The sequence below is a fragment of the Hirundo rustica genome, chromosome 7 (assembly GCF_015227805.2).
Source record: "Hirundo rustica isolate bHirRus1 chromosome 7, bHirRus1.pri.v3, whole genome shotgun sequence".
NCBI lineage: Eukaryota > Metazoa > Chordata > Aves > Passeriformes > Hirundinidae > Hirundo > Hirundo rustica.
The window spans coordinates 1,177,847-1,203,162 of NC_053456.1; the positions used below are offsets into that span (position 1 = coordinate 1,177,847).

At 56.2% G+C, this 25,316-nt stretch overlaps 1 protein-coding gene across 3 annotated transcripts in view; it reads right to left on the reverse strand.

The window, feature by feature from the left end:
- Window positions 1-25,316, reverse strand: part of FMNL2 (formin like 2) — a 52,215-nt gene that overhangs the window by 1,853 nt on the left and 25,046 nt on the right. Inside the window, exons 8-26 of one of the 3 annotated variants that reach the window (XM_040069398.1) lie at window positions 24,288-24,364; window positions 22,019-22,112; window positions 20,828-20,902; window positions 20,560-20,670; window positions 18,650-18,799; window positions 17,787-17,888; window positions 17,100-17,409; window positions 16,242-16,436; window positions 14,601-14,621; window positions 13,095-13,219; window positions 12,175-12,377; window positions 10,085-10,319; window positions 8,782-8,850; window positions 8,609-8,689; window positions 7,495-7,624; window positions 7,241-7,404; window positions 7,010-7,111; window positions 6,386-6,484; window positions 5,883-6,006 (exon numbers count right to left, since the gene is read on the reverse strand). In XM_040069398.1, coding sequence (XP_039925332.1) covers window positions 5,883-6,006; window positions 6,386-6,484; window positions 7,010-7,111; window positions 7,241-7,404; window positions 7,495-7,624; window positions 8,609-8,689; window positions 8,782-8,850; window positions 10,085-10,319; window positions 12,175-12,377; window positions 13,095-13,219; window positions 14,601-14,621; window positions 16,242-16,436; window positions 17,100-17,409; window positions 17,787-17,888; window positions 18,650-18,799; window positions 20,560-20,670; window positions 20,828-20,902; window positions 22,019-22,112; window positions 24,288-24,364 — 2,467 coding nt within the window. Of the gene's footprint in view, window positions 1-20; window positions 1,896-5,882; window positions 6,007-6,385; window positions 6,485-7,009; window positions 7,112-7,240; window positions 7,405-7,494; window positions 7,625-8,608; window positions 8,690-8,781; window positions 8,851-10,084; window positions 10,320-12,174; window positions 12,378-13,094; window positions 13,220-14,600; window positions 14,622-16,241; window positions 16,437-17,099; window positions 17,410-17,786; window positions 17,889-18,649; window positions 18,800-20,559; window positions 20,671-20,827; window positions 20,903-22,018; window positions 22,113-24,287; window positions 24,365-25,316 lie in introns of those variants that run through there. The other 2 variants (XM_040069397.2, XM_040069399.2) reach the window with 2 other exon arrangements.

Here is a 25,316-nt window from a genome sequence, read left to right on the forward strand (position 1 = left end):
CGCGGACGCGGCACGGCAGGACAGACAGGGAGGGGAAAAAAAGCCCGCCGGAAGCCAACCAAAGCAGCTCGAGGAGGGCGGCGGAGGGGATCGGCCCCGGGAAGGAAGGACGGACGCGCCCCAGCTACGCGCCCCGGCGAGCGTTAATACTGGTGGGATCGGGGACGGGAATGGAACGGCGCCGTGGGAACGTTCCCCTCGTGCCACCTCCACCCCGGTCGGTGCTCTGAGGCGTTCCCACGCTCCCGGAAACGCCGGAGCCGCAGGATGTTCCTCGTGGCGTGTGAGCCGTGGGTTCAGCCACGCCGGGATGGATTTAGGATCCCTGTATCCCATTTAAAGCGTGGATTTGTGGAATGGTTCGGGTTGGCAAGGACCTCCAAGAGCTCAAAGAGGGGCCCTGGGAAAAGCAGCTGGTGCTGGGTTGGGATTCTCCAGCTGCTTTCCATGGCTGGAGTGATGCTTCCTCAGCCAGAGGAGGGAACACTGAGCATGGGATGGGATGGATGGATGGATGGATGGAAGAGGGAGAAAGCTGATGGATGTGAGGGTGGAAGCCCATTGGAGGTGTCACGTGTGCTGTCACCTGTGCACCTCCAACAGAACGAGCACTGAAGACAATTCCAGTTCAAATATCGGCGTCTTGGCCAACAAATTTGTGTTGGACTGGGCAAATCCCTCAGATTCCCTGGATAACTTGTGCTGGGAGTTACACAGAACTCCCACACTTCTCAGCTCTTCCCCTCTCCGCACCTGGAGCTGGGGATTGTCCACCTCATGCAGAACCCAACCGTGGGGCTGCCACACCTGGGGACAAAACTGTTTTGGGCTGAACTTGGAAGAGCAGTGGCCAAAGCAGAGCGTGACGGTGGTGGCCACCACCCAACACCTGGGATCACTGTGGGCTCAACTGGAATTCAAATGGCCAAAATGGAGCGTGAAGGTGGCCACCACCCAACACCTGGGATCACTGTGGGCTCAACTGGAATTCAAATGGCCAAAATGGCCAAAGTAGAGCATGATGGTGGCCACCACCCAACAACACCTGGGATCACTGTGGGCTCAACTGGAATTCAAATGGCCAAAATGGAGCGTGATGGTGGTCACCACCCAACAACACCTGGGATCATTGTGGGCTCAACTGGAATTCAAATGGCCAAAATGGCCAAAGTAGAGCATGAAGGTGGCCACCACCCAACACCTGGGATCACTGTGGGCTCAACTGGAATTCAAATGGCCAAAATGGAGCGTGGCAGTGGCCACCACCCAACAACACCTGGCATCATTGTGGGCTCAACTGGAATTCAAATGGCCAAAATGGAGTGTGATGGTGGTCACCGACCCAATAACACCTGGGATCACTGTGGGCTCAACTGGAATTCAAATGGCCAAAGTAGAGCATGATGGTGGCCACCACCCAACAACACCTGGGATTGTTTGGGGCTCAACTGGAATTCAAATGGCCAAAATGGAGCATGATGGTGGCCACCACCCAACACCTGGGATCGTTTTGGGCTCAACTGGAATTCAAATGGCCAAAATGGAGCGTGACGGTGGTCACCGACCAAAAGCGCTTGGGGACAGGACTGTTTTGGGCTTGGCTTGAGGAGAAGCGGCCAAAACAGTGTGATGATGGTCACCAGCCAACATCCTGTGGATCCCTGCACCTCCAGAGGTGAAAATCAAGGATCTGGGTCTCAACTGGGCCTCGAGGGCCTCACCAGTATTAGCTCAGCCGCATCTACCACCAGCTGCCTGGCACAGAGAGAGAGGAGGAAGCCAAGTAAAAAGTGATGCTTGCCAGCTCTGGGAATCCTCCACCACGGCTGTGCTAGAAGAAATCCTTACCCTCGAGTGAACATTGGGAAATTTAGTGATATTATTCTTCTTTAGGGCTAAACAGACAAAAAAACAAAAACAACAAACAAACAGAAAAACAAAACAAAAAAAAACAGAACACACAAAAAAAAATGATGGTTAAGTAAAAAAATGGGATGGCGAATGAAGAGCAAAGTCAAGTCAGTGTTCAAACCTCCCGGGCAGAGACCACGGAGCAAGAGGGGTTAGATGGGGCAGGAGCTCCCTACCCCAGCTCCAAGCTGCTTTGAAGGTTGGCTCCAGCAAGCGAAGACGGAGAGAACGCGGGAGAGCAGAGAACCGTGGAGCGGGTTAGTCGGTGGAATTATTGGCAGCGCGGATGGAATCCCACGGAGCGCTGCCGGCTCCTTAAGCCGAGTTCTTCCTTAAGGAGCACGACAGCGTCCGGGGCCGTGCTGGGTGAGGGACGCCGCGGTGGGAACCGCTCAGTTCCGTGCCAGCTTTGCCTCGGCACCGTTCCGGTGGTCCTGCCCTGTGTTCCCGCGATTCCCAGCCCTGCTCCCCCCGCTCCGTGCGCTCGGCACGGATTCCAGGCTCAGTGAGAACTCCTGGTCCCACGAACTAAAGCTGGCACGGAACTGACGTGGAACAAAGGAGTTAAACGCGGACGTGACGGAACAAGGAGAGATTTTACCCCGCCGTTCCACCCCATGCAGCTGAACGTGCAGGTGCTGGTTAGGAATCCTAAACCGCCCCGTGGGGGTTATTCCCGAGCCAGAAGCCAGCCCCGAGGCCATTCCCAAGGTGCATGCAGGCCGGAATTCCGCTCTGAGGTGCCACATGCACGGCACCCCGAGGAGACAGACGAGCCAAGTGAGCCGTCACTGCTTGGGCTCCTGAGTGCTTGCACTGCAGGAGACTCATCCCAGTGACCCCCACCTGGCTGTTCTGTGGGACACAAGGGACGGGACGGGACGGGATGAAGAGGACGTGCGACAGAGGGGACACCACTACATCAGGAGGACGCTGGACACCACTACACACTCAACAGTCACAGATTTCCTGGCTGAGATCCGCACAAACGTAAGTGGCAAAAAAGTCTACAGCGACCTTCCTGGTTTCTAAGAGCGTCAGGTGTGAAAGAGGGAGAGTTTAGTAATGGAATTCCTCAGGGACAACAGGGTCGCAGAAGAAGCGAGAGCCGCGCTTGGCGCTTCGGGCGGTGAAGGGCACCGTCTTCAGCACTGCATGGGAACAACAACAGCCACACACAAACCAGCGTCAGCACCGCCCCGGGACGCGGGGACGCGCTCCGGCCTGCTCCTCACCGCCCTTTGCACAAGGTGCTCCCCAGGCTGCGGGGGATTTTCATCCACTCGTGCAATCCCAGCCTGCGGTGGGTTGGAAGGGACCTTAAACTCATCCCAGCCCTGCTGTGGTGGGACACCTTCCACTGTGCCAGGCTGCTCCAAGCCCCCGTGTCCGACTTGGGCACTGCCAGGGATCCAGGGGCAGCCACAGCTTCTCTGGGCACCCACCCTGCCAGCCAGGAATTCCTTCCCAATCCCTGATCCTTCCTTCAGCTTAAAGCCATTCCCCCATGGGAATCCCCTCTGATAAAACTATTCCCTTGAAGAACTTGCTTTGAGGCGTGCTACAGGTTTGTGGGAAGACCTTGGGGTTTAGGATGGTCGGGGTGGGAAGGGACCTTAAATCCCACCCAGTGCCACCCCTGCCATGGGACACCTCCCATATCCCAGGCTGCTCCAAGCCCTGTCCAGCCTGGCCTGGAGTGCTCCCGGGGATGGGGAGGTGCAGGATTCACTGGGAGATCCCCAGGGATGGGGAGGTGCAGGATTCACTGGGAGATCCCCAGGGATGGGGAGGTGCAGGATTTAATGGGAGATCCCCAGGGATGAGGAGGTGCAGGATTCACTGGGAGATCCCCAGGGATGGGGAGGTGCAGGATTCACTGGGAGATCCCCAGGGATGAGGAGGTGCAGGATTCACTGGGAGATCCCCAGGGATGGGGAGGTGCAGGATTCACTGGGAGATCCCAGGGATGAGGAAGTGCAGGATTCACTGGGAGATCCCCAGGGATGGGGAGGTGCAGGATTTAATGGGAGATCCCCAGGGATGGGGAGGTGCAGGATTCACTGGGAGATCCCCAGGGATGGGGAGGTGCAGGATTCACTGGGAGATCCCCAGGGATGAGGAGGTGCAGGATTTAATGGGAGATCCCCAGGGATGGGGAGGTGCAGGATTCACTGGGAGATCCCCAGGGATGAGGAGGTGCAGGATTCACTGGGAGATCCCCAGGGATGAGGAGGTGACCTGGGTCCTACCTGACCTCCCCAGCCTGACCTTTCCTCGTCTGTGGATTGAGGTCCCAAAATGGGCAATTCCAGGCAGGAGAGCACAGGAAATGTTTAACTGGAGCCGGGCACCCGCTCCCCTGGATGGTTTTTTCCATAGGGGTGGGCGTCTGCCACACAACCCGTTCCTCCCACAGAGCAGGAGAAGCACTTTTCCAATTAAACAAAAGTCCCAGGAGTCCGGAGGAGCTGTGGGAGCGGTGCCAGGTTGGATATTATTGCCACCCTGCCCTATAAATGAGGAATGTTATCTCAGGGCCATTAACCGAGGTGAAAAGGAGCTGGGAAAGCTTCACAGGCTTCACCCAGGTGGGAAAAAATTCCCTGGCTCTCCTTAGTGAGGGGTCAAACAGCTCTCCTGCCCTTCTGCAGGAAAAACTCCTGTGGAAAACCTCCAGGAGCAGTCGGCAAAGACTTTTTTTGTGTGGTTCTGTGCAAGGAAATGGAGTTTGTGAAACTCCCGAGGTGTGGAATCATTTTCCTTCCACACCACAGGTGAAAACACGTGTGGAAAACTCCCAGCTCTGCAATCCCAGAAGCTGGAAGCGTTAAAAAGGATTTAACTCCTGGGAAGGAAGCAGTTCAGGTGGCTCTTTTAATCAGCATTGGCAGCCAAATCCTGGCAGTGCCAGGCTGCTCCAGGGGCTGCGTCCCTTCCCTCTGGGATCAGCAGGAAAACCTGGAGCAGGCACTGGGCACTGACAGGAGGATTTCTGGGATCAATCCTAATGAAAACAGAGGCTCTTCATCCTGACACTGATCCCATTTGTGGGCAGAAGAAAGGGACTGGGGCAGATCCTCACGGCACAGCCGGAGCAGCTGCTGGGATCAGGCACTCCCTGCCTGCTCCAAAACCCTGGGAATGTCCCCACCAGGGGCACGAGAAGGAGCAGAACCTCCTGGACTTGCTCCACACAAGCAATGCCCTCAGGATGGGACAAAGCCCTGGAGCAGACCAGATCTGATCCCCTCCATTGCTCCAGCGGCTGAATTCCCAGCTAACTGGCAGATCCCCTGTTCCAGAGGCTGGAATTCCCAGCTAAATGGCAGATCCCCTGTTCCAGAGGCTGGAATTCCCAGCTAACTGGCAGATCCCCTGTTCCAGAGGCTGGAATTCCCAGCTAAGTGGCAGATCCCCTGTTCCAGAGGCTGGAATTCCCAGCTAAGTGGCAGATCCCCTATTCCAGAGGCTGAATTCCCAGCTAAGTGGCAGATCCCCTATTCCAGAGGCTGAATTCCCAGCTAAGTGGCAAAACTCCCTATTCCAGAGGCAGAATTCCCAGCTAACTGGCAGATCCCCTGTTGTTCCAGAGGCTGAATTCCCAGCTTGGGGCAGATCCCCCATTCCAGAGGCTGGAATTCCCAGCTAACTGGCAGATCCCCTATTCCAGAGGCTGAATTCCCAGCGTGGGGTAGATTCTTCCATTGCTCCAGAGGCTGAATTCCCAGCTAGTGGCAGATCCCCTGTTCCAGAGGCGGAATTCCCAGCTAACTGGCAGATCCCCCGTTCCAGGGGCTGAATCCCCCGTTGTTCCAGAGGCTGAATTCCCAGCTAGTGGCAGATCTCCCTATTCCAGAGGTTAAATTCCCAGCTAAGTGGCAGATCCCCTGTTTCAGAGGCGGAATTCCCAGCTAAGTGGCAGATCCCCCGTTGTTCCAGAGGCGGAATTCCCAGCGGGACAGGAGTACCTGTGATGATGTCCTCGATGGCGCCGTCCTTGCCCTCGTAGACGTGCCGGTTGTCCTTCACCTGCCGGCGCCGCAGCTCCGCGATCAGCTCCTGCTGCTGCCGCTTGCTCTTGTGGGAAGGGGACTGGGAACAGCAGGGGACGGTCAGCATGGAGCTCCGGCCCTCCTGGGCCTCCTCCTGAACCTCACACCCCCGGGCACCCCCGCAATCCCCACAGCAGCTGCCGTTCCCAGCCCGGCTGTTCCCACTCCATGGAGAAGTCAGGGAAGGATCGAGTTCAGCTCGTGGAAATACGCAGGACAAGTTTTCCACTTATTTCGTTTTCCTTAATTCTGCAGATTTCCAAAGCAGCAGAGCACACATTGGAACTTTTCCAGCCTATCCCAGGGCCCTCCATAAAATCTTCCAGACCCTTTCCAGGCAGCCACAATTCCTCACTGGGAGCTGAGGTTTCTGAAAATCAGGAACGTGATCCCACTGGAAGCTATTATGTGTCCCGTACCTTTTGGTCCTGCTGCTCCATCAACGCTTCTTGCTCCATGAGTTTTTCCATCAAGGCCTGCTCCTGCTTTTTCCTCAGCTCGTTTTCTTCCTCTGCTTGCTGTTTGTGAAAAAATGCAGGGGTTAGAGACTCCAGGGGAGCCAGGGAGGAATGGGAACTGTGCCAACATGGGGCCTTCTGAGGAAGGGAGAGGAGGAGGAGGAGGAAAAAGGAAGAAAGGAGAAGGAGAAGGAGAAGGAAGAGAAGGAGAAGGAAGAGAAGGAGAAGGAAGAGAAGGAGAAGGAGAAGGAGAAGGAGAAGGAGAAGGAGAAGGAGAAGGAGAAGGAGAAGGAGAAGGAGAAGGAGAAGGAGAAGGAGAAGGAGAAGGAGAAGGAGAAGGAGAAGGAAGAGAAGGAGAAGGAAAAAGGAGGAGAAATGAGAAGAAAGGAGGAGAAATGAGGAGAAAGGAGGAAAAGAAGAGAAGGAGGAGGAGGAAAATAAAAGGACAAGAAAGAGGAGTATAGGAAGAGAAGTGGAAGGAAGACAAGGAGGATGAGGAGGAGAAAGAGGAGGAGGAGAAGAAGAAAGAAAGAAGAGGAAGAGGAGGACAAGGACAAGGACAAGGACAAAGAAGCTCTGGTTTACCTTGTAGGCCTTCACAAAGCGGACAAACACCGGGAAGAAGACCGAGGGCGGGGTTGTCTTTGGATTCTCCCCGAAATACTTCACAGCATCATCAAAGGCATCCTGCAACAGGCCCAGCTTCAGCGCCCTGCAGCCCCTCCCAGGGACCCTCCCACGCCCAGCATCCCATGGAAATGCAGCCCACCCCTGGGTCCCACGCCCCTCCCGCAGATCCCGCGGTCCCAGCCGCACCTGGGCTATTTTGGCGTCGTCCTGGAGCTTCTTGAGCTTGCCCTCGTTGCTCTGGATGAAGTCCTTGAGCATGGTGTTGTGGTCGTGCATGGTGTACTCGCGCTTGGTCAGCTCCAGGCCCCGCTGCAGCTCCTTCACGTCCAGCAGGACGTTCTCCAGGGACACTGGGGGACGGCACGGGGACGCTGAGCGTGCCAGCGGTGCCGGGAGGAACGTGCCACCCCGGCAGGGCTGGGCAGGGCAGGGGGCTGTACCTGCTGCTGCCTTCTCCACGTAGTGCAGCTCGTTGTAGAACAGGGCCACGTGCTGGTACTTCTCCTTCACCACGTTGGAGATGTAGTGCAGCAGCGTCTGCTTGCGGTCCGTCGACTTGGTCTCCAGCAGCTGCGGGGAGCGGGAGCAGAGCTGTGGGGAGCTGGGAGCAGGCTCCAGGAAAAGGGGCTCCGGGGTGTTCTCCACGCTGGGAAGCACCAAGGGAGGCCCCCAGCTGCCACCTGGGCCACCAGGACCCCCCTGGAGGGCCACAGGGTTGGGATGGAGAGGATGGAAAACTGGGAAAGGAGCTGGGAGTGATGGACACGAGCCCAGGGGTGCCCAGGTGGGCGAGAGGCCCCTGGGCTGTGCCAGCCCCGCTGTGACACAGCCCGGGGCAGGGCCCGTCCCTGTGCTGGCACTGCCGGGGCACCGCCAGCGCCGGGGACAGCTCTGCGACAAGGGGACACGGAGGGGCTGGAGCGTGGCCAGGGAGGGGAAGGGAGCTGGGAAAGGGCTGGAGAATTCCTGAGGGAGCTGGGAAAGGGCTGGAGAATTCCTGAGGGAGCTGGGAAAGGGCTGGAGAATTCCTGAGGGAGCTGGGAAAGGGCTGGAGAATTCCTGAGGGAGCTGGGAAGGGGCTGGAGAATTCCTGAGGGAGCTGGGAAGGGGCTGGAGAATTCCTGAGGGAGCTGGGAAGGGGCTGGAGAATTCCTGAGGGAGCTGGGAAGGGGCTCAGCCTGGAGAAAAGGAGGATGCAGAGGGATCTTTTCCCTCTCTGCAATTCCCTGACAGGAGGGGACAGCCGGGGGGATTTGGGATCTGCTCCCGGGAACAGGGACAGGAGGAGAGGGAACGGCCTCAGGCTGGGCCAGGGGAGCTCAGGGTGGATTTTGGGAACAATTTCTCCATGGAAAAGGTGCTCAGGTGAATCCCCACCCCTGCAGGGATTTCCCAGCCCTGTGGATGTGGCACTTGGGGACAGGGGTCAGTGCTGGCCTGGGCAGTGCTGGAGATGGTTTTGGACTCCAGGATCTTGGAAGGTTTTTCCAACCTCAGGAACTCCACAGCTCCAGTTCCCAGCTGGAGCCCACGACACATCCCTGCCTTTCTTACCAGGTCTAAGCTCTGCAGCTTAAATCCATACACAGCCCCTCGTTTGCTGCTGTTCATGTAATTCCCAAGAGCCAGGATGATCTGCCAGGACGAAAGAGAGCAGAGCACGAATTCTCAGGACTCATTCCTGGAGGTTTAGACACCCCTGGAAGGAGAGCTGAGATCAGACCTACCTCCAGGATTTTCTTAAGCTTTTGGGATGACTTTATGGAGACAGAGGCAGCGATTATGGCGTGGAGTTGCTGTGGGGAAACACAGGGAGAGCTTTGGTCAGTGCACATCCAGCCAGGAGGAAAACGAACATCCTGGGAAAAAAACCATTCCTGGTTTTCATCCGCACCGTGGGACAGGCCATGGATGTCCCTGTGCCATGGAGCCAGGCTGGGAGAGAGAGCTGGGAATGTTCCCCTGGAGAAGGGAAGGATCCAGACAGAGCTCAGAGCTCCTGGAGGGGCTCCGGGAGAGCTGGAGAGGGGCTGGGGACAAGGGATGGAGGGACAGGACACAGGGAATGGCTCCCACTGCCAGAGGGCAGGGATGGGTGGGAGATTGGGAACTGGGAATTCCTGGCTGGGATGGAATTCCCAGAGCAGCTGTGGCTGCCCCTGGATCCCTGGCAGTGCCCAAGGCCAGGCTGGAGCAGCCTGGGGTGGTGGAAACTGTCCCTGCTCATGGCAGGGGTTGGAATGAGCTCTTCCTTATTCTCCCTTCCCACCCAACTCTGTCTGGGATTCTGGCAATGTTCCCCTGCCCTGACACTCCAGGATTTCCACATTTTCCTGCCACATTCACCCCCTCCGATGTAAATGGGATTTACATTCCAACCCCTGCAGCTCTCCCTTTGTTTCAGGCTGGATGGAACAAGGGCCCAGCACCAGGAGTAACTTCCCAACAACATTCCTTTGAGGATGCTGGGGCTCCCCAGGGAATGGTGACATTCCCAAGGCTGCCAGAGCTCCAGGAGCGTTTGGACACTGCTCCAGGGATGCCCAGGAATGTTATCTCAGGGCCATTAACCGAGGTGAAAAGGAGCTGGGAAAGCTTCAGAGGCTTCACCCAGGTGGGAAAAAATTCCCTGGCTCTCCTTAGTGAGGGGTCAAACAGCTCTCCTGCCCTTCTGCAGGAAAAACTCCTGTGGAAAACCTCCAGGAGCAGCCGGCAAAGACTTTTTTTTGTGGTTCTGTGCAAAGAAAATGGAGTTTGTGAAGCTCCTGAGGTGTGAAATAATTCTCCTTCCACACCACAGGTGAAAACACGTGTGGAAAACTCCCAGCTCTGCAATCCCAGAAGCTGGAAGCGTTAAAAAGGATTTAATTCCTGGGAAGGAAGCAGTTCAGGTGGCTCTTTTAATCAGCATTGGCAGCCAAATCCTGGCGGTGCCAGGCTGCTCCAGGGGCCGTGTCCTGGTGCAGGGTCGGGGGTTGGATCCCTGATCCCGCGGCTCCCTCCAGCCCTGGCTGCTCCTGCCCCACGCACCGGGGTCAGCATCTGGATGCTCTCGGCGAAGTTCCCGATGAAGGCCATGATGGTCATTTTCTGCATCAGCCTCTCGATCTTGCTGAACTGCATCATGAACCTGTCCTCGTCCGAGAGGTTCTCCAGGGGCTTCCTCTCCCTCTCGTAGAGCCTCAGCACCTTCACCTCGTTCTCCGTGGGCAGGAAGCGCATCAGGCACTCCACGAAATCCACCGGCAGCGTCTTCAGGTCAAACCTGCGGGAGAACCCCGGGAAAAGGGCGTGGGACAGAGCTCAGCAGGGCATGGATGTCCCTGTGCCACGGAGCCAGGCTGGGAGAGCTGGGAATGTTCCCCTGGAGAAGGGAAGGATCCAGGCAGAGCTCAGAGCTCCTGGAGGGGCTCCAGGAGAGCTGGAGAGGGGCTGGGGACAAGGAATGGAGGGACAGGACACAGGGAATGGCTCCCACTGCCAGAGGGCAGGGCTGGGTGGGAGATTGGGAACTGGGAATTCCTGGCTGGGATGGAATTCCCAGAGCAGCTGTGGGTCCCTGGCAGTGTCCCAGGCCGGGCTGGAGCAGCCTGGGATGGTGGGAGGTGTCCCTGGATGAACTGGATGGGCTCCAGGGCCCTTCCCAGCCCAAAGCAGTCTGGGATTCAGCTCCACGTGGAGAAGAGCAAAGAAGGAGCTGTGAAGCTCCTCCTGCCCCGCCCAGCGGATGGGAACAGCATCCAGGGACAAGGGAATGACACTGCTTCCATCTCCAAACACGTGGCCGTTCCCTCACTCCTCCGGGATCACTGTTCCAGGGAAAAGAGCAAATGTTTGTATTTAACTGGCCCTAAAGCCCAGCTGCTGGATCTGCCAGGAGCCGGGGCAGGTTTGGGCACCCTCAGCCAGGGGCCAGGCTCCTGCCTCCGCGTTTTGGAGCTGTTCCCTGAGGGAGCAGTGGGAGATGTTTGCCACGGCCAGGAGGAGTCTGGGTGGATTTGGGATCAGCCCCACAGAGCAGCTGCAGCTGGCCCAGGAGCAGGGAAGGATCCAGTCAGTCCCCGAGGCCACTCCACAGACCTAATTAATAACGGAAGTGCTAATTTGTCCAGCCTCAACCGCCACTCAGCAACACAAAGCGGAGACGTTTCTGAGCTCCAGCCATTCTGATTTCTGGGAATTCACCACCATTCCATCCTTTCCTTGGAACTTTTTACAGCTGCCAACTCCAAACCATCTCCATCCATTCCCAACTCCAAACCATCTCCATCCATTCCCAACTCCAAACCATTTCCATCATTTCCCAACTCCAAACCATCTCCATCCATTCCCAACTCCAAACCATTTCCATCCATTCCCAACTCCAAACCATTTCCATCCATTCCCAACTCCAAACCATCTCCATCCATTCCCAACTCCAAACCATTTCCATCCATTCCCAACTCCAAACCATTTCCATCCATTCCCAACTCCAAACCATTTCCATCCATTCCCAACTCCAAACCATTTCCATCCATTCCCAACTCCAAACCATTTCCATCAGCTGCCAACTCCAAACCATTTCCATCCATTCCCAACTCCAAACCATTTCCATCCATTCCCAACTCCAAACCATTTCCATCCATTCCCAGCTCCAAACCATTTCCATCCATTCCCAGCTCCAAACCATTTCCATCCATTCCCAACTCCAAACCATTTCCATCCATTCCCAACTCCAAACCATTTCCATCAGCTGCCAACTCCAAACCATTTCCATCCATTCCCAACTCCAAACCATTTCCATCAGCTGCCAACTCCAAACCATTTCCATCCATTCCCAACTCCAAACCATCTCCATCCATTCCCAACTCCAAACCATTTCCATCAGCTGCCAACTCCAAACCATTTCCATCCATTCCCAACTCCAAACCATCTCCATCCATTCCCAACTCCAAACCATTTCCATCCATTCCCAACTCTAAACCATTTCCATCAGCTGCCAACTCCAAACCATTTCCATCCATTCCCAGCTCCAAACCATTTCCACCCATTCCCAGCTCCAAACCATCTCCATCCATTCCCAACTCCAGACCATTTCCCGGCTCTCCCATAAACCTCGGGCGGGATTCCTCTGCACTCACACGTGGATGGCTTTGCAGATCTCATCCGCCGTTTTCCCAGCTTTCCGCAGGGTGATGGCCAAATTCTTGGCTCTGTTGGCATCCAGCAGCGTGACTTTGTTGGATCCTTTCTGAGGGATCTTCTGCTTGCTGGAAGTCAGATCCATGGCCGGGCCCTGGGCTTTCGTTTTGAAGATTTCCTCAAATTCATCCACGTTTAGATCCTGGAAAGGAAAGGAAAGGAAAGGATTTATCCTGCGGGGAACACCAAATCCTAATCCAGAACTGCAGGAAAAGAGTTGTGGTGGCTGAGACTGGATCATGGGATCATGGAATGGTTTGGGTTGGAATCCTAAAGCTCATCCCAATGACACCTTCCACCAGCCCAGGTTTTCCCAACCCTGTCCAGCCTGGCTTTGGAATCCAGAGGGTTCTGTCAGAGGCTGAGGGCTGGAAGGAACACATTCCCGAGCTAGGATGAGGAAATGTGGCCAGATCCCAGAAATCCAGCCCCAAACACCTCTGCACGTGTCCAGAAATTCCGGAAAACATTCGTGAGCACTGGGGCTTTATCCAACCACGGATAAAACATCCATGGGAGCATCCAGGACCTGGAATGAGCCCTTTCCCAAGGTCACTGCTGGGCCCCATCCCTGTGGGGATCTTCCCACTCCCCGCAGTCCCCTGACAGGAGGGAACAGGGAACAGGGACAGCAGGACAGGACGCGGAACCAGGCTGCTCCAGCACAGGTTTGGTTGGATATCGGGAATATTTCCTCCAGGCAGGCGTGGTCAGGCGCTGGAAGGGGCTGGACCCCCCATTCCTGGAGGGGTTTAACCCCCATGGATGTGGCACTTGGGGACGTGGGGCTGGGCTGGGCTGGGCTTTTCCAAGCCAAGCGCTCCAGGATCCCTCCCATGTTTTCCCGGAGCAGGGGTACCTCGAGGATGCGCTCGTCGTCGATCTCGTTGAAGACGGTGCCGTTGATCTGGTTGGGCTTCAGCGCCACCCAGTTGAACACGGGCATGCGGAACTTGGTCTTGATGGGCTTCTTGATCTTCACAGCTGGGAACGGGACACGGAGAATCCCTGAGGAGGGCGGCGGCTCCTCCCCGGCGGGATCTCAGCCCTGGGGAAGAGCTGGGCCAGCCTCAAACCACCCCGCTGGAATCCCGGGAAGGCGTCGCTGCCTCCGGAGGCTGCTGCAGAGGGGAGCCCCAGCCCCGAGCAGGACAGCACCGACCCCCAGGGCTCTGCAAACCTCCCACAGGGAAATCTGGGATTGGTCTGAACTCCCAGGCTCTGTCCACATTCCACGGGGAAGGGGGGGAGTGTCACAAAGAGGTGACAAGGAGCGGGGAAAAAGCCCCGTTCCCGAGGTTTTGGGATTTGGGGAAACTGCCGTGGGGCACCTTCTCAGCAGGTCTGAGTTTCCAGGCCAAAGGGGCTGAGCTGCAGCAAAGCTGGGCTTTAACAGGGGTTAAAAACCGGGTTTTAATTCCCGTGCTGAGCAAATCCAGCAAATCCGAGTCATTTGGGAACTTTGGAATAATTTAGGAATTTAAACAGAGGAGCTGTGAAAATGAAACCTGGAAATGAGGCCTGATTTAGCAAGGGAACAACCCTATTCCTATTCCTATTCCTATTCCTATTCCTATTCCTATTCCTATTCCTATTCCTACTCCTATTCCTATTCCTATTCCTATTCCTATTCCTATTCCTATTCCTATTCCTATTCCTATTCCTATTCCCATTCCCATTCCCATTCCCATTCCCATCCCATTCCCATCCCTAATCCTATTCCACTCAATCTGGAAGCCACATGAACAACTTCCACAATCCAGTTCCAATTTCTTTTCCCTTACACGAGAACACAGATTTGTTCCTTGCTACGAAATCAATTAATTAAAGTCCAGCAATCAACCTTTTGCTCCGGAATGACTTCCCAAAAAAAACCTGGGGGGACATGGAACAGAAACCCCAGTCCTGCAGTGCTGGACACCGAGGGGATAACAGGGAATACACAGAATTTTCCAGTGGGTTCTTCGGGCATTGTATTTATCCACCTTGTGCTCATCTACACCAAACAGGGTTTTGCTCTCCGCCTCACTGAGGGGGGTTGCTAAAAATAATTCCTAAAATAAAAGGAGGAATAGCTTTGAACACCGGTGGAAAAAGGAATTTCCTGCTGGTGCCCACATCGGAATGGATAATTAACTGCTCCTGGGTTATTCCAGGACAGGGAAGGCAGGAATGCCTCGTGGGGAAGATGATGGAGCCCAGAATCCCTTCTGATTTCCCTTCCTCCTCCTCCTCCTCCTCCCTTCCCGAGCTCTGGGTGCCCAAACCCCGAGGGCTGGCTCCGACCTCCCCCTGCCCATCCCCTGGATGCCCCCAGGACACAGGGAATGCCGGGATAAGGAATACTTAGCAGGAAGGAACCTACAGAAGAGCTTGATGGGCCCATCTTAGCAGGAAGCAGAAGGAACAGAGAAAAAAGCGTTAGGAAAGGTCAGAAAAGCAGCATTTGTTATTTCCCAGCTCCCCACAGCCCTCCTGCCCCGGGAATGCCCCTTCCTCTGGAGCCACTGCATCCACAAAAGGCACTTCCAGTCCCATTCCCTCGGAATTCCCACTGAAAAACAGGATCTGCAGCCCCCTGGCACCCCCACGGCCACACCCTGAGGGACCAGCCCTCCCTCTGGGGCTTTGCTTTCCTACAAACCACCCTGGGACCCTCTGGAAGCAGGATGCTTTCTGCCTCCCAAGGAACCTTCAAAGGCTGGAATATTTCATTAGATCTTTTTTGGCTCTAACGAAGCTCTTAACGAGAGTCTCTTGCTTCGGGCTCGTAACGAGCTCCGGAGGTTTCTGGGACACCCCTGAGCCCTCGCTCACTCCCTGAGACACCCGGCAGGAGGCAGAGAACAAAACGTGGGTGAGGACGGGCAGCAGATTGTTCTTCCTTCCAGGATATTCCCATGTTTTGCCCTTCCTTCCCGAATTTCCACAAAAAAAAAAAAAACAAACCAAATTTTGCACGGGTATTTCTCCTCAGAAGAAATCAACCCCGTATTCTGTCAAAGTCCCGAACGGCCCTGTTTACAAAACGCTTTTGTGTGAGTTTTGCTCCCCTGGAGAATCCAGCCCTGGCAGAGCAAACCCCAACTCCAGAGCCTCAGGCCCTGGGCTGGCAGGGACACGCAGGATCATCCACTTCCCCCATCCCAGGCTGCGCCAGGGTGACCCTGGACAGCTTCCCTGGGCAACCTGGGAGAGCCCGGAGCGCCCCTTCCTCGCACCGATCCAACCGTGGCGAGGGACAACGGGGTTTGGGGGCAACGGGGATTAGGGGCAATGGGGATTAGGGACAACGGGGATTAGGGGCAACGGGGTTTAGGGACAACGGGGATTAGGGGCAACAGGGTTTAGGGACAACGGGGTTTAGGAACAACGGGATTTAGGAGCAACGGGTTAGGAACAACAGAACTTAGGAACAGCAGAATTTAGGAACAACGGGATTTAGGGACAACGGGGTTTAGAAGCAACGGGGTTTAGGAACAACGGGGTTTAGGAGCAACGGGGTTTAGGAACAACAGGATTTAGAAGCAACGGGGTTTAGGAACAACGGGGTTTAGGAGCAACGGGGTTTAGGAACAACAGGATTTAGGAGCAACGGGGTTTAGGAACAACAGGGTTTAGGAGCAATGGGGTTTAGGAACAACAGGGTTTAGGAACAACGGGGTTTAGGAGCAACGGGGTTTAGGAACAACGAGGTTTAGGAACAACGTGATTTAGGGACAACAGAATTTAGGAACAGCAGAATTTAGGAACAACAGGATTTAGGAACAACAGAATTTAGGAACAGCAGAATTTAGGAACAATGGGATTTAGGAACAACGGGATTTAGGAACAACGTGATTTAAGAGCAATGGGAATTAGGAGCAATGGAATTTAGGAACGACAGGATTTAGGAACAATGGGATTCAGGAACAACGGGGTTTAGGAGCAATGGGATCTTGGAGCAATGGGGTTTGTTCCCCAGCTCTGGGACGCCCTGCCCTGCCCTGCCCTGAGGGAGCTGTACCTGCGAGGCCGGAGTTGAAGACCACGGTGGGCGAGGCGGTGCCGGGCAGGGGGGGAGCCGAGGGCGGGGGCGGAGGGGGCAGCGGAGCCGCCGGAGCCGCGTCCGGAGCCGGGCCCGGCAGAGGAGGAGGAGGAGGAGGAGGAGGAGGAGGAGGTGGTGGAGGTGGCACAGGCACCGCCACGGGGCCGTTGGGCACTGTGGGATGGAAGGAAAATGGAGTTGGCACGGGGTGAAGGGGCACAGAGAAAGAGTCACAACATGGCCCCACGTCCCCTCCCCGCCCTGAGGAACCAGAGGCCTTCAGCACCTGGAACGCCTCAGGAAAGATGGGAATTGTTCCCCTGGAGGAGGCAGCCAAGTGGGGGCACACTCTGCTTCCAGGGACAGGAGAGGGAACAGCCTCAGCCTGGGCATCAGCAGGAATTTCCCCATGGAAAGGGTGGCTGGGCACTGGAACTGCCCAGGGAGGGTTGGAATGCCCATCCCAGCTGGGATCAGGCACAGGATTGCCCAGTGAGGGTTGGAATGCCCATCCCAGCTGGGATCAGGCACTGGATTGTCCATGGAGGGTTGGAATGCCCATCCCAGCTGGGATCAGGCACTGGATTGTCCACGGAGGGTTGGAATGCCCATCCGTGTGCCCATCCAGCTGGGATCAGGCACTGGATTGTCCACGGAGGGTTGGAATGCCCATCCCAGTGCCCACCCAGCTGGGATCAGGCACTGGATTGTCCATGGAGGTTTGGAATGCCCATCCCTGTGCCAATCCCAGCTGGGATCAGGCACTGGATTGTCCATGGAGGTTTGGAATGCCCATCCCAGTGCCCACCCAGCTGGGATCTCCCTCCCGCTCCTCACCTGGCTCGGGTGAGCCGGGCAGGGCGGGCAGGGGCGGCGGAGCCGGGGGCAGTGGCACCGAGGAGGCGGCTCCAGGAGTGGCACAGGGCCCTGGCACCGCCTCCGCTCCCGCCGGAGCCGCCCCGGAGCCCAGCGCCACCGGGAGGATGGAGATGTCCCCATCCCCTTTCTTCTGGATCTTGATGGTTCCCTGCTTCTCCAGCTCGTGGATCTTCTTCTCCAGCGTGGACTGGCGCTGGATGGCTTCCTCCTTCTCCTTCACCATCTTCCTCAGGGTGTGCACCTGGCTGTTTGCGTCCTTGTAGATCTCCTGGAACGACACGGGAACAGGGAATGTGCAGTCAGAACTGCAAGGGCAGGATCGGAACAGCCTGATCCAGAGAGGGGAGTGCACTGCACCATGCCCAGGGCAGCTCCCACTGAGAAATTCCGGGTTCTCCCACCCTCCGGGACCTCCACAGGTCCGGAACTCCCACTTGGAATGCTCCAGACTTCGGGAATGAGATGAGTCCATCTCACTCAGTGATCCCTGGCACATCCAGAGGGAATTCTGTCCATCCCCTGAGTGCACACACAAATAATTCCATCTGAAATCCGCCCCAGGCTCAGTACTGGGGAGCCAGGAGAATTCCCCTGCCCCAGATCCCTGCATCCTGAATCCATCCAGGCCCTCCCCACCCCGCTCACCCGGATCACGTCCAGTTCTTTGTTCCTTTGCATAAGTTGCTTTTCCAGTTCCACAATCTTGGCCATGGCTTCGTTCTCTGTATCCTGGAGTTTTTCAGATAACTACCCAGCAAAAGGGAAATGGATTAAACATAAATAACAGGAAAACTGGGGGGTTAGCCACCAAAATAAGAGATCACTCCTGGGATAAATTATTGGTATTCCAGGAAACCCTTGAAGCTTTTCCTTGGAAAGAGAACAGACTCCTGCCTGAGATGGGAGACATCAAGTTGGAATGGGCTTGGAGCACCCTGGGATAGTGGAAGGTGTCCGTGCCCGTGGAACTGGCTGGGTTTTATTGCCCCTTCCAGCCCAAACCGTTCCCTGACTCCTACAACACCTCGGAGGGGCAAACACTGCACACAGAGGTAAGAACACCATTTTCTCCAAGTGATGGGAATACAGGGATGGTGAGAGAAGGAAAAGCCTTTTCTCAGTTTTAAAGTAGGAAAATCCCCCTTTTTTTTTTTTTTAATTTTTTCCTGAAATCCATGCCAAGCCTTCCAGCCTAAAGGAACTGACACAAGGTTAGGGATGGCAAGCCCCGAGCATCCACACAAGAGGATCTTCCAGCCCCTTCCCTCCTGAGCCGCTGTTCAAAGCACAGCCAGGATGTTTTCTCCCCTACTTTGGGCCTGCTCTGCTGAGGAGTTGGAATTTTCCATATAAATCAGCTCTCCCTGTGCCAGGTGAACCCTCCTGGAAGCACAACCGGTGTCTGATTTTTTCCCCGGTTCAGAGTTTCTCCCACCAATCCCGAGGCTTTTCCCAAGGGAACCTGCCCCCAGACCCCCGGAGCCCCGGTGGCACCGTGGGCCACTCACGTGGGAGAGGTTTTCTTCCAGCTCCTCCACCCTCTCCAGGGCGGCGTTCTTGGTCTCCGCGTCCTCCAGCAGAGCCCCCACGTCGAAGACGTTGTCCAGGTAGGCCTGGATCTGCACCTGCAGCTTGTCACTCTCCGTGTGCTTCAGCTTCTGCAGAGCCCAGGGACACGGGGGGACAGGGACACAGGGGACATAGGGATACAGGGACACAGGGATACAGGGGACACAGGGACACGGGGACACAGGGATACAGGGATACAGGGACACGGGGACACAGGGACACAGGGACACAGGGATACAGGGATACAGGGACACAGGGATACAGGGATACAGGGATACAGGGATACAGGGATACAGGGATACAGGGACACAGGGATACAGGGATACAGGGATACAGGGACACAGAGATACAGGGATACAGGGACACAGGGACACAGGGACACAGGGATACAGGGACACAGGGATACAGGGACACAGGGATACAGGGACACGGGGACACAGGGACACAGGGATACAGGGATACAGGGATACAGGGATACAGGGACACAGGGATACAGGGATACAGGGATACAGGGACACGGGGACACAGGGACACAGGGATACAGGGATACAGGGATACAGGGACACAGGGACACAGGGATACAGGGACACAGGGATACAGGGATACAGGGACACAGGGATACAGGGACACAGGGATACAGGGACACAGGGACACAGGGACACAGGGACACAGGGATACAGGGATACAGGGACACAGGGGTACAGGGACACAGGGACACAGGGATACAGGGACCACAGAGATACAGGGATACAGGGATACAGGGACACGGGGACACAGGGACACAGGGATACAGGGAACACAGAGATACAGGGACACAGGGACACAGGGATACAGGGACACAGGGACACAGGGGACACAGGGATACACAGGGGACAGGGATACAGGGGATGCAGGGGATACAGGGACACAGGGATACAGGGACACATGGATACAGGGACACAGGGACACAGAGACACAGGGGACACACAGGGGACACAGGTGACACAAGTGACACCGGGCACTGGGGGAGCTCAGGGCGCCTCCCCCACCCAGGGAAACCCCCTGGACACCAAACATCCCCAGTTCCGTTCTGCAGGCTCTTATCCTCTGTCACTCCAGGGGACACCACAGCTTCCCTGCCCATGGAAGGGCTTGGAGGGAGAGCTTTAGGGCCCCTTCCAGCCCAAACCGTTCCATGATCTCCTCTGTGTTTGCTGGGAAAGGCTCTGCCTGGTTGGACTCCCCAGAGCCACCCCCAGACCCCCGTGGGCGGCGCAGCCGTGTCCAAACATCCCACAGACCCCAAATCCCTCTTCTGGGGGACACGGAGCAGGGACAAGTCACTCCCATGCCCACAGCAGCAGCGTTTCCACGGATGTGCTCCCAAGGAAAGGGAGAGAAACGCTGCCTGGAGAAGCTGTGGCTGCCCCAGCACCTGAAATGTCCCAGGCCAGGTTGGACAGGGCTCGGAGCAGCCTGGGATGGTGGAAATGTCCCTGCCATGGCAGGGGGGGATTGAGGAACTCCCGAAGGTCCCTTCAACCCAAACGATTCCGGGATCCCACGGGAAACCAGAAAGGGGAAACAAAGAAGCAGCTTCCCTCTGACAGGCACCAGGGGACTCCCGGCTGTCAGAGAATCCCCAAGGAGACTCCTCCAGCCCGGAGAAGGAGGGAGCCCCGTGGGGACGTGGCAGGGCGAGGACGGACGGCTGTGGTTCATCCTCCCTTTGTTATCAGGCTCCGGATTTAGCTCCGGGCTGTAATTCCAGCTGGCTGCAGCCCTTCCCTGCCCCGCTCCAGCCGCGGCACAGCCCAGGAGCCGTGGGGTGAGGGCTCCGGGGAGGGGCTGGGGGGATCCCCACACTCACATCCAGGTACTCGTCCAGGCCCAGCTTGGTGAACTCGTACTGGAGGTGCACTCGGAAGTTCATGTCCTCCACGGAGTGCACCACGATGTTGATGAACTGCATGCAGGCCACCTGCAAGGACAGCCCCGGGTGAGCCCAGCCCTGCCCAGAGCAGCTGGGACGGCAGCAGCCCCGGAACAGGAGCCCCAGGAGCGGGATGCGAGCACGCTCCCGGGGCTGGGAGCGCATCTCAGGAAAACTCAGCCCGTTTCCGGAAAACACCGCTCACCATGAAGTCGATGTTGTTGTCTTCGTTCCTGAAATGCTCCATGAGCTTCTCGAAGCGCTGCTTCTCCCCACACACCTGCAAGCAAGCACCGCAGCTGCCCTCAGCCCCACACTGAGGCTCCAGGGCCCTTCCTCTGCCCGTCCAGACCCTCTCCAGCCGCGTTCCCTCCTGCCAAAACATCCCTCGTCCTAAATAATTCCACGTGTGAGGCTGAGGAGCCTCGGGTGCCCAGTCTTGCACGTTTGTGATTACAGAAGGAATCTTTTTATAATTGCAAAAGGACTCTTTTTATCTCTTTCCTGCTTAAAAGCTGGATCTTATCCACGGGTGGAATTGCACCAAGGCCGTGCCACAGCTCAGAGCTGGCTCTTCTCTGTAATCAGGGAGAAACCCAAATGACAGGGAGGGGGAAAAAAGAGCAAATTATCCCTGGCTAAAGGAGGAGTGAAGATAAATCCTTGCAACCATCAGCAGCCTTCCCAAAAGTTGCCTGGATTTGCTGAATCCCAGTTTATTTTCCTGGCTTTTCTTCTTGCCTTGGAGCAAAACACGTCAGATTCTTCAAAGCTAAGGGATCACCTTCAGAAAAAGCTCCTCAGCTCTGGGTTTCCTTCCAAAGCACCCGAATCCTGGGTTTATTTGCAAATTCCAAATGATTTCCCACGCAGAGGTGCCATGAGTACATCCCAAAGCCGATTATTCTGGGATGTCTTTGTATAAAACAGCACGGCAGCTGTTGGGAAGTGTTCCCTGCACACAGCCAGGGTTATTCCTGGCTCTCTGTCCCACTCACATCCCAGTCTGGATCCCAGGGGAGCTCCCAGCACCTGGAGCATCCCAAAGCTGTCCCACAGCTCCCTCTGCTCCTCCTGCAACATGGATGAAACCACGGAGCTGCTTCTCCCAAAGGCACGGGAAGCAGGGAAGGGCTGGGAATGCTGCTGAGGGAGCTCCTGGCTGGGATATCCCATCCCAGCTGCCTTTGCCTGCCACGGGAGCAGCTGGGGAGAAGAACTGTTGGAATTACAGCTCCTTGGGATCACAGCACCGACAGGAAAACGACGGAGCGGACGCTGCGCTCCGGGGGAAACCTGCAGCTGGTGGAGAACCCTTCCTGGAGGGAACTGAGCCGGGTGAGGAGGCTCCAGGGAAGCGAGGACAGCCGGGTTTCGCTAAAGCAGCTCCACGAACCTCCTTGAAGTTGTCGAAGGCAGACAGGATGATCTCGTGGCCCCCTCGCACGAGGCAGACGGCCGCCAGGAGCTCCAGCACCAGGGCCTTCGTCCTGCGGGGAAAACAGAGGGACGCGCTCAGGGCCAGCACCTGCTCCAGCTGCTCCCTGCCCGAGGGGAGAGCTGGTGGCCGGAGCCTGGCCCCGTGTGCTTGCAGCCCCGGGGATGAACGCCCCTGCGAGGTGCACGGCGCCGCGCCGGGGGGTTCGCCTCTCCCGGGACCATGCAGCTCCAAAGCTCCTCAAACCATGCGGGGACTGAAATCCCGAGCTGGAAACTCAAGCCAGAAGGCGCTGGCAGGACTCTGGCAAAGGCAGCGCTCGCAGGGAATTCCCTGCAGGCAGCTGGAGGAGCAGCTTGGCACCCCCAGCTTCCCCTGGAGCAGGGTTTTTATAAGGGGAGAGCTGAGAAATTCCCATCTGCGGTTTCCCTGGCACAACTCTGGATTATCCTCCGTGGTGATTTGCGTTCCTAGCCCCTTCCCCACACACACACACAGCTCACTGCAGGAACACAGGCTGCTGGAGCTCATCCTTCTCCTCAAAAACCAGGGCTCTGAGCCGAAACAGAGAGAAAACGAGATCACCCAGGGAAAGGACATGCAGCAAACTCGGTGTAACCCTCGTGGAAGTAATCCATTTCCTTCCAGGGTTCCTGGAAAACCAAAGGCTTTCTGGGCAGCTGAGCTCTGAGCAGAGGCAAACCATGCACACACACAGGAAAAAAATTAGTCCCATGCTCAAGCAGCGACTCCAAGCAGATGTTACGGAACAAGAAATACCTTGTGGGCTCTCAAAGGGTCAAGGGTATCTTTGGAAACCAGAAAAAATGGTCCCTTCCCTAGGAAATTTTAAATGGAATGTTCAATTCTGCCTCCTCCAGGGTTTGGTCTGTTTTTTTGCTTTTGTTTTCCTCCTGCCACGAGAAGAACTTGCAGGGTTTTTCAGGCTCAAGGAGCTGTCGCGGGGATTTGCTGCAATATTCCCGTGGAGGGGATGGAGATCCCTGGGACTGGAGTCCCCAGTGCTGCCCACACCTCTGGGATGAGCAGAATTCCCTGGAGCTGCTGCTCCCCCTTGGCACATCCCGGCCAACCCTGAGCTCCCAAACCTCAGGGCTCTCCAGCAGCTCCCCTGGGCTAAACCAAACCCAGTCTGGGGTCTGAGCAGGGCTCAGCCCTCAGGTCACTCTGGTTTTAAAGCGTTTTTTTTTAATCCACCAAAACCGAAATAACCCACTTCTTCCTAGAGTGAAAACTTGGCTCCTCCCCTGATTTCCAGGAAAAATGATAAAAAATGATAAATGATAAAAAATGATGATAAAAATTATTTTAAAAAAAATCATAAAAACAACAAACTTCCCATTTATTCTTGGCTCGCTGACTTGGGGCTGAATAGAAGAAAGAAGGAAGAAGCTGCTCTTCCCTGAGGACAGGATTCCTGCTCGGCCCAGGCTGGGAAAACACATCCAGGGCTGGTGAGCAGCTCATCCCCCTGTTCCACCTTTCCCTGGAAACACCTCCGTGTCACAGCTGGATTGTTGGACCTGCCAAGGCTCAGAGCTCCGGGATCTGCTGGGGCTGGGCTCACAGGGATGTGTGGAACAGGAGGGACACCACCCAGGAGTTACAGCACCTGCCTCCTGGCCCAGGACAGGAATGAAACTCTCCCAGAGGAATCCCGAGCCAAGGATCTCGGATAACGGTTCCTGCAGAAGATTTCCCCTCTCCTCAGGAAAATCCCACAACAGGCTGCTCGTTGCCAGTGGGGTTTCCCTGCACTGCAGAAGGGCCCCAGCAGGCAAATTTCAGCTGAATCCCCAAAATTCCGGAACGGTTTGGGTGGGAAGGGGCTGAAAGATGATCCAGTGCCACCCCTGCCGTGGTCAGGGGCACCTCCCACTCTCCCAGGCTGCTCCAGCCTGGCCTTGGACGCTCCCAGAGATCCAGGGACAGCCGCAGCTTCTCTGGGAATCTGTGCCAGGGCCTCCCCACCCTCCCAGCCGGGAATTCCTTCCCAACATCGCACCTAAAGCCACCCTCCTTCAGCCTGAAGCCGTAATTAACGCTGGAGAAGCAGCGGCTCCCGAGGGCAGAATCCATCCGCACCGCTCCAGGCTCCAGCTGAGCCAGAGCAAAGCCCGGCTCTTCCCACCAATCCCCCTCTGGATACTTCCCAAGCCCTCTTTACTCACCTGCTCGCTAAAGCCTGCCAGCAGCAGGAGCCTACCTGGGGTTCTTGTTGTTCAAACTCAGCGCAATCTCGTTAACGGCGTGAGGGTGCGACATCACCATGTTGAATCCGTACTGGGAGGAGAAGGGAACAACCCTGCCTCAGCCCGGCAACGAAATCACACCGAAATCCCACCAGAATCCCACCAGAATCCTACCAGAATCCAACCAGAATCCAACCAGAATCCCACCAAAATCCTACCGAAATCCTGCCAAAATCCCACCAGAATCCCACCAAAATCCCACCAGCATCCCACTGAAATCCTACCGAAATCCCACCAAAATCCTACTGAAATCCCACCAGAATCCCACCAAAATCCCACCAGCATCCCACTGAAATCCCACCAGAATCCCAACAAAATCCCACCAGAATCCAACCAGAATCCCACCAAAATCCCACCAGCATCCCACCAAAATTCCACCAGAATCCCACCAGAATCCCAACAGAATCCCACCAAAATCCCACCGAAATCCCACCAGCATCCCACCAAAATCCCACCAGAATCCCACCAGAATCCCACCGAAATCCCACCAAAATTCCACCAGCATCCCACCAAATCCCACCAGAATCCCAACAAAATCCCACCAAAATCCCACCTTCCTGACCAGATCCCGTGGCAGCTTCTCCCCCCGCAAAAAAAAAAAAAAACCAAAAATATTTCATTCTCCCACCGCCCGTCACGACCTCCAAGCGTATTCCACGATTTTACGATTCCCTGCCGTGAGCGGCGTTGGAAGCGCTGGATTTGGCCACGGAGCAACCCACAGGCTCCAAGAGCTGCTCCTGCACCGCTCCCAGCCCTTGTGCCCCTTCCTTCCTCCCCCAATCCCTGTTTGAGCGTGCCCCATCCATTGTCCAAGTTGGAATCTGCACATGGAGCTCCCACAGACCCCTCCCGACTCCTCCTCCTGGCGTTATCCACGGCTTTTCCTGGTTCTAGCAGATTCCCCAAATTCCCGGCGCTGCCAGGGCGTGCTGCATGATCCCAGCACCCCACCGGAGAGAGAAAAAGCTCGGGAAAATAGG